Source organism: Siphateles boraxobius, unplaced genomic scaffold, assembly GCF_051911475.1.
Source record: "Siphateles boraxobius isolate OS27281-9 unplaced genomic scaffold, OSU_SipBor_1 77, whole genome shotgun sequence".
In the NCBI taxonomy this organism is placed as follows: Eukaryota; Metazoa; Chordata; class Actinopteri; order Cypriniformes; family Leuciscidae; genus Siphateles; species Siphateles boraxobius.
The window spans coordinates 18070001-18085352 of NW_027509205.1; the positions used below are offsets into that span (position 1 = coordinate 18070001).

Consider the following 15352-nt stretch of genomic DNA (forward strand, 5'->3'; position numbering starts at 1 on the left):
TTTATTTGTTTTGTTTGTTTAAAGTTGACTTTAATCTCAGCCAGTTGAGTTGTACAAAATTGCATGTGGAATTCTCTCTGAGTTAAGGTACAATCAGTATAACACTATCAGTAAAGACACATTGTATCCCTTGTACATTGATCAAACGCCCCCTTGTGGTGAGATGATTTAATGTGCAGGGGGACAATTTATCCATTCAACCCTAAGCACTTTTTTTTTTAAATCAAGTCCTTTTAGCGTTTGATTGTAGCGCCACTGCTTTATTTATTTATTTAAGAAATTTAACATGCAATCAAGACTGTAGTTTTGTCCAGTTTTTGAAAATCAAACTTTTTTTTTTATAATCAAACTTTTGTTGGTTTGAGGTGTTTGGTTATCTGCAAGCTCTGAAAGCAATGTAAGATTGTTTTTGACCATTTAAAGGGATGGTTCACCCAAAAATGAAAAAATGTCATTTACTCACCCCCAAGTTGTCCCAAACCTATGAGTTTGTTACTTCTGCTGAACACAAAAGATATTTTGAAGAATTTTGGTAAGTGGTAACCAAACCATGGTATAGTAAGTCAATTGGGTCCATCAATTGTTTGAGTCCATCAATTGTTTGATTACCCATGTTCTTTAAAATATATTTTGTGTTCAGCAGAAGAAAGAAATTCATACAGGTTTGGAACAACTTGAGGGTGAGTAAATGATGCAATAATTTTCATTTTTGGCTGAACTATCCCTTTAAGTTGTTTGGTGAACAATTAACATGTCCAGTTTCGCTGACAGAATGTTAACAGGTGGTCTTTTCTATTCATGAGAGATGATGAAATTTGCATTTAACAATGGCTCTGTTAAAAGGACCTCCCTAATGGTGCTGTAGCCTAATTTAATTTTCCTTGCTTTTTCTGCTATATGAATTACCGACTGGCTCCTTTTAGACTGTTATCAGCATTCTTTTATAATTAAGTATTAAGACTGCCTAACAACGTTTGTATGTTAATTACTTGAACATCAGTTTAGCATATGCTGTGTGTTTATGAGCCATATGCATTTTGTTTGATTGAGAAATGGAAAATCTGTTGGAGGAAGGAGAGGGTTTTTTAAGTGCTAGTTAACCTCTTTTTACTGGTAAATATTTTCTAGTAAGATTTGGATTTCATTCTGTACATGCTGTAAATGCTGCCATCATCTGGTGGGACTGCATAACTGAAAAGTTGTATGTGACTGCTTATAATAGCAACTTGAGTTTATCTAATAAGTGTGTTTCTCATTAAGCATCTGTTATGCAAATTAACATATCCAAATGTGCCACTTAATTTCATGATTTCACTTAATTTCATGATTTCAGAGTATAAATGCTAAATAGAATTAGTCTTCTCTTTAAAACTTTAATTAAAAGGGAGTACTTTTAACATTATGTTTGTGATCCTTATTTACATTGAAAAAATAAAAAGAACTTAAACTTTTTTGTTTTGTTTTTGCTGCAGGGATCTTGCACAACAGTCAAAGTGAGGAAAATGGCAATGAGGCTAAGAGGCGACGATCAGAGGAGACCAGGGTTTGCGACAAATGTTGCGCTGAGTTCTTCGATGAGGCCGAGTTTCTTGAACATGAGAGAAATTGCACCAAAAGTCAGCAGGTAGTGATCATGAAAGATGGTGATCGGAGTGAAGTGCCCTCTGAGTTCTCCCAGCGTTCTACGGGTAACTTCCTTGGTGATCACGGCGATCAGTCTACCAGTAATTTGCTTTCAAAGCACAGCACAGAGTCTGATGAAATGATGGAAGGAGAGCTCATGCTCAACCAGGATGACACCTCAAATCACGATCAAGATGTGTCTGGCAGTCCAGACATGAGGTACTCTGCATCTTCCAAAATGCAAGACTCTAATGTGACTCTTGAGTCCATGCCTGCTACCAAAGTCGCTGTAACACAACACTCATCTAATTCGGCCAATCAGAAGTCTCCACCCCCGCAACCACACCAAGATGCCCTTCTGGCAATCCCCATGATCTTGGAGCAACTGGTCAGTCTCCAGCAGCAGCAACTGCAGCAGATTCAGCTAACTGAGCAGATACGAATCCAGGTGGCAATGATGGCACCTCAGAGTCTCCACTCTGCAGTAGGCGCTGCTGTGGATCCACTGAAAGCACTGGGTGCACATTTATCCCAGCAGCTCTCAGCTGCAGCTGCCCTTATTGGCAAACGCACGGGCTCCCAGAACTTGTCCTTGGAAGCCTTGAAGCAAGCAAAACTACCTCAATCCGCCACCATCCCCACATCCCTGGCTGGAGGTTTGGGCTCAATGCCCTTAAAAGCAGACATTAAAGGACTCCCTGATTTAGCTAGCCGACTTCCAGCGCTGCTTCCGCAATCTCCAGGGGTCATGGGATTACAGAGTCCCTTTAATAGCCTTGCAGCAAGCATGGATCCTTCTAAAAAGCTTAAAAATAAGGTCCCTGTGATGCCCGAGTCAAAAATGATCTCTGGCGAACACATGCTTAAGCACAAATGCAAGTTCTGTGGTAAAACATTTGGAAATGACAGCGCTCTACAAATCCACTTGCGCTCACACACTGGTGAAAGGCCCTATAAATGTAACATCTGTGGAAACCGTTTCACAACTAAAGGAAACCTCAAAGTGCATTTCCAGAGGCATAAAGAAAAATACCCACACATTAAGATGAATCCACATCCTGTACCAGAACACCTGGACAATATACCAACAAACAATGGCATTCCTTATGGCATGTCTTTGCCCCCCATGGAGGAAAATAATTTTAATGACACCAAACCAGTGCTGGGAATTCCTTCTACAAGTCTCCATCCACCAGTGCTCCAAGCATTCAAGCCCTCATTTGATATTCCAGTAGCTGGGGACATCTACTCCCAGAGGCCTTCTTCATCTGGCAGTGATGGTGCATCCATTTCTTCCAGCATGTTTGGTCAGGAGATGGCGGGACTGGATCAAAGCAAAGATTCCTCCGATGCACTAGCTGGATTGCACCACCTAAATGGTAACAGTCTATCTGGTGAAAATGGCTCTGGTACTGCAAAACTTCAGCAAATGGTGGATGGCTTGGACAAGAGGACAAATGACCCCAATGAATGTGTTATTTGCCACCGAGTGCTGAGCTGCCAAAGTTCCCTCAAAATGCATTACCGTACACACACTGGTGAGCGACCATACAAATGCAAAATCTGTGGCAGGGCTTTCTCCACCAAGGGCAACCTTAAAGCCCATTATGGCGTGCATAGGGCCAACACTCCTCTTAAGATGCAACACTCTTGCCCAATTTGTCATAAGAAGTTTACCAACGCAGTCGTCCTTCAGCAGCATATTCGTATGCATATGGGCGGCCAGATTCCCAACACGCCTTTGCCAGAGAGTCAGTTTGAAAGTCCGGAAGCACTGGATGCTTGTATGACTGAGGATAAGAACATTGACTCCACTGGGCATGACGAGAGTATGGAAGAACAAGACTTGGATTTGGACAATCAGGAGAAGCTGAACAGCTTTACAGAGCCCCAGCCCAACGGCAAAGAAGATCAGGCTTTCCAAGGTACACCATCTATGTTTACAGGCATCGCTGCCCTGGAGAACCACATGAAGAGCCTTACTTCTGCACTGAACCTTCAACGGCAAAGCAGCACTGCTTCAGAGAGCGATAGCGGGCTGAAAGATTCCCCTTCAGGGTCTGGGGAAATGGATTACAAGAATGGCCGGAGTCCGGGTGTGTCAGATTCTGTGTCCTTTCACTCTTTGTCCCCTATAGACGGTCCCCTGAGTAATGGTCCGTCAAAATCCCCAGAATACACAAACCCAGATGATGGTGTTAAATCCAGACCAGACTCTGATGCACCTCAAGATTTTAGTGAAAACAACGGAGCACTGGACTTGACATCAAGTTTTGCTCCAAAACCCATCAAAGAGGAGCCAGGCTTCTCCTTCTCCAATGGCGACTATGGTACGTTTTGTTAATTTCAACATGCTTAACTTTGGTTTTGACGTCTCCTCTCGATGTTTTGGCAAATTAATACATTTGTTCTCTCTTAGGTTCTAGTCAGTTACCATTTGTGAGGGGGCCTCCAAGTCTGGTCAAACTGGAGATGCAGATCCCTCCTGAGACTCCCATGGGTGCCCACAGCCTGTACAGCTCCCAGCTGCCTCAAGGAGCTGCTACTCCACCTTCTACTTCTAGTGCTCCTCGACGGTCCACAAAGCAACATCTCTGCAACATGTGTGGGAAAAACTTTTCATCTGCCAGTGCCCTGCAAATTCATGAACGCACACACACGGGTGAGAAGCCGTTCGGGTGCACAATTTGTGGCAGGGCTTTCACAACAAAGGGAAACCTTAAGGTAATGCTGTCTTTGCTTTGACTTTGGCTTTTTAAGTGAATTAATTTAAAATCAAATGCCACATGTATACCGCAGTAAATCTCATGAACTCTTGTTTTATGTTTTACAGGTGCATGTTGGGACGCACATGTGGAATAATACAGCAAGGCGAGGACAGCGCCTCTCATTGGATAACCCGATGACTTTGATGGCCATGGGCACCGAATCCAAGATGATACCAGACATGCTGCCTCCCCCAAAGGATTTGATTCCCCCACCGATTAATTTCGACCCATCCGTGTGGAACCAGTACGCTGCTGCCTTCACAAACGGTCTGACCATGAAGACCAATGAGATTTCAGTCATCCAAAATGGCGGCATCCCTCTACCAGGAAGTCTTGCTGGAGGTCCTTTAGTGGGCTCTACTGGGGGAATAACCAAGATGGAGTCCTCTCAGGCGGGCATCCCTGGCACAGTTGCAGAAATGGAAAAGAATGGCTCTGAAAGCCTAGCAAAGTTTCCACATTTTATGGAGGAGGGTAAAGTGAATTAGAAAGTGAAGGGACTACAGACAAATGTTCCCAATCGACAGTCTGCGTTGTGCTTATGAGCCTGCTGAGATGTTAGGAACTGGGCTATTTATTAATTCAGTCCTTTGTTGGTACAATCAATTCATGTGTAAGATTGCTTTTAAGAAGTTGCAAATTTACATACCCTTGTTAAATGAGCCTATACCCTAAAACGGGCCATGCCTTCCTTTTTGGACCCTTACATGCTAGCGATTACTTCTAATTGAATCTGATCTAACTACTGTAGTGTTTTCTTTTTCCCCTTTTCTTTCTCTCTATTAATATATGCGGGTATTTTGTCAGTTTTGTTTCTAGAAGTTGAATGTAAGTCTTACTTGAAATAGCTTTATTCTGGAGCAGTCTCATTAGTGATAGGACACTCTTTTGAGTTACATTGTGCTCAGCTCTATGACCCTCAGGAGGATCTATGCCACAGGTGACCCGGGATCTCAATGTTTTAACAGTTAACATCTTGTTTATCTCTGCTTGACATCTCATGGTCCTGTTCTTTGTGTGACTAATGAACTTTAATCAAACGCAACTATGACATCCATGGCATAGATGCCATACAGCAAATGTGTTTGTGGAATTCGTGCCTATAAAAATGTAATTAATTGACCATTCCACACAATCTACTGAATCTACAGTTTCATTGAGTAGTGAGTAGTTATAGTATAGATGTTTGTTTTGAAACTGGATTTCACTAAGTTATTATGAATTTTTTTATTCTCATAGTTTCTATCTGCGCTTAATACCAAAAATTTCGCTAAGTGCCTGTCTTGGATTGTTTTTTATTTTTCTCCGTCTTTCTCCATCTTTTTCCCCCCCCATCACAAAAGACACCACAGGATTGTAATAAAAGCCTTTTGGATTTCATCTTTTATTTAGAACAAAATATGCTGTATTTTTGCATTTAGCTGTAGCCCATTTATTTTGAAAGTGAATTAATTGGAGAATTGTTGTCTTGCTTTCAGTTGTCCTTATCAAATATTGCATTGAGTCGCTTTCATTTGAGACCTTTGATAGGAGTTAAAAAGGCCGGTATAATACTGAAATGCCTAATCATTCCTTGCACTTTATTTTTCCTCATTCTGCTAAGATCTGATATAAACCAAGCTTTTGCCATTTATTCTGTGAACTTTGTTTCTTGGACCCATCATTCAGGTCATTTGCTTGCTTGTTGCCGTTTTAGGATCCACTGAGTTTTAGAATTCTGTAAATTTGCTGTTTTCGATGCATTTTATACCTATGTGCTAAGCAGGCATGCATATCTCGTCCCAGATGGAGTCTGCAGTCATTCTTATTCCAGGAAAGTAATGGTTTATTACCCAAATGTGTATTGATTGTTGTGGGGACATGTTTAGAGATCGTAGCCATGCATTCTTCGTGAAAGAAAGGACTTGTGTGTATGCACGCAGCGTATCTAAACGTAAAAACTTTATGCTGGTCAAATTTCTACCTCATTTAGATGTCTTGTTGTTTTTTTTGCATTGTGTTTGGAGTTATGGTTGCATTGTGCCCCCATAACCTGCTGATTTCTGTAATATAATGAATGTATCGCCAGACACTTTGCACAACACTTTTTCAGAATAGGCAGACTCCTGTAAATTCTCTTTCTAATATGCATTTACCAAGTTGTGCCTTTTTTTTCCCCCTAGATGTAAAAAAAGGTGGTGTCAGATCTTGGTTAAATGGGGTCATGTCTGTATGATTGTTCAAATGTTGAGTCTGTTTTAGGCTTGTTTACAGTGTAGACTTTTTGTAAATGTTTGCTTTTTTTTTGTTTTTGTTCTCCCTTCCGTTCTGATATTTTTGAGAATAAAACCAAGGATAACTTTTCCAAAATGTTGTTTAAATCCACATGCAGTCATTACAGTTTCAGAAAAAAAGACACTAGAGGACACCAAGGTGGATAATAGATACAATATGAGGGATACTTTTCTAAATTAAGTCTAGTGTAGGAAAATTCATTTTGTTACCATTGTAATTTCCTCTAAATAAGAACTTGTCCGAAGTAAGTACGTAATTTGCTAATAGGTGAACTGAGCAAAATAGATGGTCATGGTATCAGATATTTAAAAGGACCATCTCCATTATCATCTGGTTGATTGCGTTACAAAATTGCTATGTCAATGTCATGGTGTTAACTTTTTTTTTTTTTTAAACAACACTATGCCAATTATTACATTTCTTTTTTCATCACATGTTGCCCCAAGATCACATTAATATGCAAATTGGATAGTGTATAGATGCATTTAATTGAATGTGACTACCCATTTATGGCAATTGTACCCACATATTACACAAACAAACATTACACAAAATGGTATATAAATTCATTCCATTATATATTTCATAACATAGTTGAGAATCATCTTTATACAAAGTTTAAATTATCCTGAAACCTAAAAATGTATTGGTGAATGGAAAAACAAAACAAAAACATTACGTCATTTTTTGTCTTTTTATTTTTTTTAAATGACTGTCCTGGTGTCCACTACAGAGGACATAGCATAACATATGAAAAAAAAAAAAAAAAAAAAAAAATTATATATATATATATATATATATGTTTTGTCCCCATTGGGTTCTTATGCTCTAAATAATTCGTTATATCACTTGCAAAAAAAGTATTGTTGATGGTACTATGACACTTTAAAAATTAAAAAGGCAAAAAAACATAGGATATGTGTGGAATGGAAACTTATAGATATAGTATGAGTAATTTTAAATAAAAAAGAAGGCATAATGATAAACAACTAGCTGAAACACACACATGCCCGGGTGCTGATCTGGAATTGTCCCAATCATCATCATCATCATGCTGGGTTCTCGCGCAGCCCAACCCATCAGCCTCCGTCCTGCGTGCGGGAGACTCCTGCTCCACTGCGGACAACCATGACGGACAACATTCCACTGCAGCCCGTCCGACACAAAAAACGACATGACAACAAGCGAAGAGACGGGTAAGAGCATACCACGACGTTAAATGAACGTGAAATCGCGTCGGCTGGAAAACGGAGGCTTGTTTATGGATGGTGTATGTGAGATAGCATGGTGGCTAACACAGCCCAGCTAACGTACCCTTAACCCGCACATAATAGGTTGATAACGACATTGTATCGCGACATGAGAAGAGTAGCTCTTTGTTCATTTTGTAACGTTATATCATTGAATATTTGCCATGAAATTGTCGTCTAAGCGAATTTAGCGTGTTGATATTATTGTAAATAGGAGAGACAAGTGCACATCCTTGTTCCGGGACACAGGTGATTTGTTGTCAATGATGTCACAATATTTCACCTAAATAAACATTTCTCCGTATGTAGTCCGTTTTTGCATAATACATTTAAGGCCGCTTGTTAGGATGGTCGAAACTAGGCACCTAGACCAAGCTTTGAATGCAATACAATGCTCGGTTATTTATAATGGCCCTTACAAATAAAATCCCCATTGATCCCAATATTACTGCGGTGGCTTTGCCTGAGCAAAACAGCACCATAGTACTAACATGTTGTTTGGACATGTACTATGGTATTCTTTTAAATGTACCATGTAAATACGTTGCACACAAGTATTCACTTGCAAATACGTTATTATTATACTACAATTTAAAATACAATCTTCTGTTTGAATATATTTTTAAATATAATTGATTTATGTGATGCAAAGCTGAATTTTCAGCATCATTACTCCATTCTTCAGTGTCACATGATTCCTCAGAAATCATTCTAATATGATGATTTATTATCAATATTGGAAAAAATTTTTATAACCTGGGATACTTTTTTCAGGATTTTTTGATGAATAAAAGGTTTAAAAACAACAGCATTTATTTAAAATGGAAATTAAAGCACAACTGTTATCAACATTGATAATAACTGAGTATCATATCAGCATATTAGAATGATTTCTGAAGGATCATGTGACAATGAAGTAATTATGTTGAAAATTTGGCTTTGCATCACAGAAAAACATGTTTTTTAAGTAAATTAAAATAGAAAACCAGTGTTTTAAATTGTAATAATATTTTCACAATATTACTGTTTTTTTCTTCTGTATTTTGATCACATAAATGCCTTGATGAGCATAAGAGACTTATTTAAAAAAACATTAAAAATAGTAATGTTTCCAAACTTTTGACTGGTTCAGCATACGTACGCATTTATGTATTTATGTGTGTATGTTTGTATGTATGTGTGTGTACACACACACACACACACACACACATATATATATATATATATATATATATGTATGTACAGTATGTATGTCTGTTAAAGGGTTAGTTCACCCAAAAATGAAAATTAAGTCATTAATTACTCACCCCCATGCTGTACCAACCCCGTAAGACCTTCGTTCATCTTCGGAACACAAATGAAGATATTTTTGATTAAATCTGAGAGGTGGATCACTGCTACATAGGCTGCCAGAGGGAATGAAACTTGACGGCCCAGAAAGTCATTAAAGAAAATGTCTAAATATTCCATGTGCCTACAGTGGCTCAACTATAAGTTTATCAAGCGACGAGAATACTTTTTTCCCGAAAAAAAAAACCATAATAACGACTTTATTCGACTATTCCTTTTCATCCTTGTGGGCCTGAGACGAGAGTTCAAGAGATTTCCACGACGCATGCGCGAGAACTGAACAAGAAGTATTAGAAGAAGAACGTCCTCTTCTCAGTTCTCGCGCATGCGTCGTGGAAATCTCTTGAACTCTCGTCTCAGGCCCACAAGGATGAAAAGGAATAGTCGAATAAAGTCGTTATTATGTTTTTTTTTTTCGGGAAAAAAGTATTCTCGTCGCTTGATAAACTTATAGTTGAGCCACTGTAGGCACATGGAATATTTAAACATGTTCTTTAATGACTTTCTGGGCCGTCAAGTTTCATTCCCTCTGGCAGCCTATGTAGCAGTGATCCACCTCTCAGATTTAATCAAAAATATCTTCATTTGTGTTCCGAAGATGAACGAAGGTCTTACGGGGTTGGTACAGCATGGGGGTGAGTAATTAATGATTTAATTTTCATTTTTGGGTGAACTAACCCTTTAAATGCAAAACCGTCATCTATAAGGAAGTACAATATCCAATACAAATCACTCTTGATAAGAGGTTGTTTAATGAAGGTGTTGGTAGGAGGCAGACAGTGAAAGCTAATATTTACTGACACAGTTTTGTTGCTTGCTTGAAAATATTTCTGTGGCTGCAGTGAAATTCCAGTATCTGTATGTGAAGTTTCTTTCTATTAAAGGGTCGTGAAGCACTTGCTAATACATTGCCATATTAATTGAAGTGCTTTGTGAAACAAGCTACATGTAATGTCGTTGTATATTTAGGTGCTGCCCATGGTCCAGATGCTGCGGAGGGGGAGATTTCCGTCCGCGGACCGTGTGGTTGGGGCATCCGGAAAAAAGAGAGCAGAGATACCCAAGAAATGTCATAAACAACCAGAAATACAATTTCTTCACCTTCCTGCCTGGGGTAAGTGACTACAAATGCTCAGAGAGAAGTTGGTGTTAACCACCAGAGTCATTTAGGAACATGTTGAGCAATGATTAATGTTGCTCAACGTGTTCCTTTAATTGCTCTGGTGGTTAACAGAGTTGCCCATGACACATTGAGGCTGATATTGTAGGATTTCCTGAGTTTTCTTCCCTGAATTTCTTTTTGAAAAACTCCTAAATCCAACTGTTAGAACTTTTACAAATATTGCTGCTTGTCGAGGAGATGTGTGTTATTGCGTTTGTGATCAGAGTTTAGATTTTTTGATTTTTCTTTCATAAAAGTCTTTAATTTTGACTTTGACCAGTAAGGAACCATCTAGTCACATCCTAGCAACCACCCAGAACTCCCTAGCAACCATGGAACACCTTCGCATCAGTAGCTGCTTTTTCACCTTCGGGCCGAGCGGTTCTTATTTTACCATGGCAACGACTGACGCATTCGTATTACGTTCCAAAGAGCTCCGTTATCAGCCACACAGTGGAAAATGAAACCATATCCGTACCCGGTGGCCTGAATTGGCATGGAATGAAACGGATAAGCAAAGAGAACTCTTTAGGCCCGACGGTGGAAAAGCGTCTAGAGTACACTCTAACAAATGCTGGGTTGTTTCAACTCAAATATGGAGAAATCCAGCTTTTGGGTTACATAAATTACATTTTTAACCCAATGTTTGGGATTTCCATATTTGACCCACAATTGGGTTAAAACAATCCAGCATTTTAGAGTGTAGCAATACCTTGGCCACTATTCAATACACCCTAACACAGGGGAGTCCAAACCCTTTTCTGGAGGGCCACTGTCCTGCTTCAACTTGCCTCAACAAACCTCACTGGAAGTTTCCAGAATACCTAGTAAGAGCTTGGGTGTGTCTCAATCTGTCTCTAGCCTCCTAGCTTGTGAATCAGTGTATCATGTTCATGAATTCAGGCACTGGTAAGGACAATAAAGACCTGCCTCACTACACATTGGAACACTGATGACTCTATTTCCGGCGACGAGACAACGTCCTCATTGTACAACATCACTCCTGATGTACAACAGCAGAACTGATATCTTTCTGACATTACTTGTAATGTTATTTAAAGTACATTATGATAAATGCTTGTTACATATACATGCAACATTTCAGCCATAAATACATTATAAATGTTAGCTAGATTATGTCCATTACATGTCTAGCGATGTATGTTTAAGCTGAAATATAATACAATAATGGTTTGTATTTTAAAAATATTTTTCGCATGGCTCACGTAATTTAAGTTTCTTGCTTCAGAACTTCCGTCAAGAGAACATAGTGAGCATCGATGCTCCTTGGTTCTCACGGTGCATTGTGGGACTTTTTAGGGAGCGATCGTTTCAGTGCACTGGAAGGATTTTGCGATAGAGTCAGCTCTTAAAATGGCCGACTCCCTGATCAGTGCCCTGACTACTGAACTAGGGAGCTGATTGAGACGCACCCTGTGATTAGCTGGTTCAGGTGTTTAATTAGGGTTGAAGATAATTATTCAGTGGACAGTGGCCCTCCAGGAGCAGGATTGGACACCTCTGCCCTAGCATCTTGGTGGCGAATTTTCTGCACAAACACCACTTGCAACTCAGTGCAGAAAATTCATAAATTTGTTTACTCATGCCATGCCGAGCTCCACCAGTTTAAAAACAACCTTGACCAGATTGCTGTATGGAAAAAATATTTTTTGCATTGCAAATGCCTTCTGGTTATTTTGAATGATTTGAAGGACAAATGATAATCAGAGTGCAATTCTGAATGTTTTGTAAATGAGTAGAACTCTGCCATACTGTATAGCAAAAAGCAAACAGCGAGGTGGTTTAATGTAAACACTTTAAGCTCTGTCTGGGATCGTCAAGACAAATGTCATTCTAGCTGAACAATGGTTGCTAATGTAGCCTATATGTGTTTCATAGTTAATGAAAAGATGTTGAATAATTGAATCTGAAAACGTTTGCACCCTAATATCAGTATCACTAACAAAAGATGATGACTTTTTTTTTCTTAAAAATATAAATTGATACTTTTATTCAACAAGTACGCATTAAACTAATCAAAAGTGACAGTAAAGGGCATTTATAATGTTACACAAGATTTGAAATTTCAAATAAATGCTGTTCTTTGGAAATTTCTATTCAATAAAGAATCCTGAAAACAATGTATCAGGGTTTCGACAAAGGTATGAGGCAGCACAACTGCTTTCAACATTGATAATACTGAGAAATATTTCTTGATATCATCATATTAGAATGATTTCTGAAGGATCATGTGAGACTGAAGACTGGAGTAATGATGCTGAAAATTCAGCTTTGATCACAGGAATAAATTGCAGTTTACAATATATTAAAATAGTAAACACTCATTCTAAATTATAATTGTACTGTTTTACAGTTTTTTTGATCAAATGAATGCCTTGTTGAGCATTAGAGACTTTAAAAAACATAAAAAAATCATACTACCGCCAAACTTTAGATTGGTAGTGTATGAATCTTTAGTACCATTGTATAAATCGTAGTACAATCACGTTTACCAAGTTTTGTTCAAACTTTGAGCTGTAAAATAATATCATATCTGGTTTAAAATGAAAATATATTTGTATCAGTTCACACGTGCTGTTATTTTACTCATCGTCACGTGTTTGTGTTTATAGGTGTTGTTTAACCAGTTCAAATACTTCTTCAACCTGTACTTTCTGCTGCTGGCCTGCTCACAGTTTGTGAATGAGCTCAGATTAGGGGCCCTGTACACATACTGGGTTCCTCTGGTGAGTCACAATACAGTTTTGTTATGATATATAGGCCTAATACTAATGTTCACACGGTCAAATCGTAATAAGTTTTTCTGCATTTTTTCCATTAGGGGTTTGTTTTAATTATTACTATCATGAGGGAAGCCGTTGAGGAGATACGATGTTTCCTACGAGACAAAGAGGTCAATTCACAGATCTACAGCAAACTCTCCACAAGAGGTGAGCTATTGTTTCCATTGATAAAGCTCTTTGTGTGCCAATGATTTTGTGGAGTTTTTATGTAGATTTTTTGGGATGGTTTGATTGGAAGGTGTTGAATGAAGCTGATTCTTTATTCATAGATTTGTTTTTTAAATTTGTGTGGTAAATGTTGTGAAGTGAGCAATCAGTGGAAGAGGATTATTTGATGGTGTTGTACATTTTACTTATACATTCAAGTTTTATTGTCTGGTGTAGATTTGAATGTGAATGGTTGATTCCTTATGCAAGGATTCGTTATGTAAATGTGTTGCAATAAGCAATGAATTAAAGGATTTTGTTGTTTTTTGTAGACCTAAATTTCTTTTAAGTTGATTCAGTGTGCATGGATTTGTAATGTAGGTCTAAATGTGGTATAATAGGGCTGGTCGATTATGGCAAAAATCATAATTACGATTATTTTCCTCAATATTAAAATCACGATTATTTAACAAGATTATTGGTGGGTGATATGATCAAAAGTCTTTTTTCATGATATTTGTCATTCTAAATGTCAGTGAAATGTCACAATTATTAATACTTCAGCAAAAACTAATACTAGGTTAATGTAAGTCCTCAAAACAGTTTAAGAAGTCAAGTAAACAGTCAGCAATACAGTAAGAACAAAGAAACTGATTACAAACAAAACCGACAAAATTAAATAAACAGTGGTTTAGGTTTTTCAGGAAGATGTACTAACAATGGCATTCAGCTAAGTAATAGCCTACAACAGAAATTGAATAAAGTAATCAAATGTAAAATAGCACTGCTGTATACATTAAATATAGACTAATCCTCATTAAAACTACAGTTTATACATTCAAGAGCAGTGAGTGATTTTATCTTTGTCATTTGTTATTTTGGCGCTTTTCCATTAGCAGTATCAGCTCAACTCGACTCGGCTCGCTTTTCGCTCCGTTTTCCATTACAGATAGTACCTCCACAATAGTACCTGGTCGTCATAGCGACGCCAAAGGAACTACGCGACACACGCCCGCTATCCACACACACACAGGACAATGGAGGAAATCGAGTGTATGCTGTTTTTGATCCTCGGGATGTGGCTATTTCTCACAGCAAGAAGACAAACGTTGTTTCAGGAGAGGCTGAGGGCAGCAAAACGAAACATTGCTGAAAAAAATAGCTCCGTCTGGCGCGTGCAATGATGACGCGGTGAATAGTGACGATTCTCTCTGACCAATCAGCAGTCTGCAGTGTTTTCACGTCACATTTTAGTATCGCCTCAGCCCGCTTAAAACCTCGCCGGAGGTGATACTAAAAAAAGTACCCGAAAGCAGGTACAGGTACAACTTTTACACAGTGGAAAACCAAACAAAGGCGAGTCGAGTCGAGCTGGTACTGTGTAGTGGAAAAGCGCCATTAGATTATCATTTATCATCAGGTTAATTAGGCTACTGTCACTTTAAGAGCTACTGCACAGATCCAATATACTGTTACACACGCGCTCTATCTTAGAGTTTACATTCACTTAAGACTGTGTTTTTACAAGGATGCTTACCAAAAGCATTTAGACATTTTTGTGTCTAGGCTATCTGACCGTTTAGGCGGGTATCTGAAGCCCACAATATACTTTTCTTTTGTGTGTTCCGCCACGTCTCAGAGCGCTCGCACAGGAGGCCGCCTAGGGAACAATATCTCTTTTGCGGCTTAATACGCTTTTAATAACACTGTTTAATATTGTCATGATGTGGGTTTTGTGTCTTGTCTTGTCTTTTCATGTTCAGTGGTTCCCTGACCTGTCTATTAGTTATCCCAGGTGTTTCTTATTATCCACGCCCCCTTGTTATCCGGTTAGCTCGTTTGTCTATGATTATTTAAGCCCTGTGTTTTTGCCCTGTCTTTGTGAGTTGTTGAATGTTTGATGTCAACGTTGGTCGCTTCTGATTCTGAGTCCTGTATTCCAGTCTGAGTCTTTGTCTAAGTTTGTAGTTTGTC

At 38.7% G+C, this 15352-nt stretch overlaps 2 protein-coding genes across 2 annotated transcripts in view; both read left to right on the top strand.

Annotated features, from left to right (window-relative positions):
* sall4 (spalt-like transcription factor 4) overlaps positions 1–6740 on the top strand; it is a 7764-nt gene extending 1024 nt beyond the window's left edge. The window contains exons 2-4 of the mRNA XM_077217902.1: positions 1473–3953; positions 4043–4347; positions 4457–6740. Coding sequence (XP_077074017.1) covers positions 1473–3953; positions 4043–4347; positions 4457–4879 — 3209 coding nt within the window. The 3' untranslated portion in view covers positions 4880–6740. The remainder of the gene's footprint in view (positions 1–1472; positions 3954–4042; positions 4348–4456) is intronic.
* A 961-nt stretch (positions 6741–7701) lies between these two features.
* The window catches only part of atp9a (ATPase phospholipid transporting 9A), a 50111-nt gene continuing 42460 nt past the window's right edge, over positions 7702–15352 (top strand). Inside the window, exons 1-4 of the mRNA XM_077218633.1 lie at positions 7702–7861; positions 10235–10379; positions 13061–13174; positions 13270–13378. Of these exons, the coding sequence (XP_077074748.1) occupies positions 7794–7861; positions 10235–10379; positions 13061–13174; positions 13270–13378 (436 nt within the window). The 5' untranslated portion in view covers positions 7702–7793. The remainder of the gene's footprint in view (positions 7862–10234; positions 10380–13060; positions 13175–13269; positions 13379–15352) is intronic.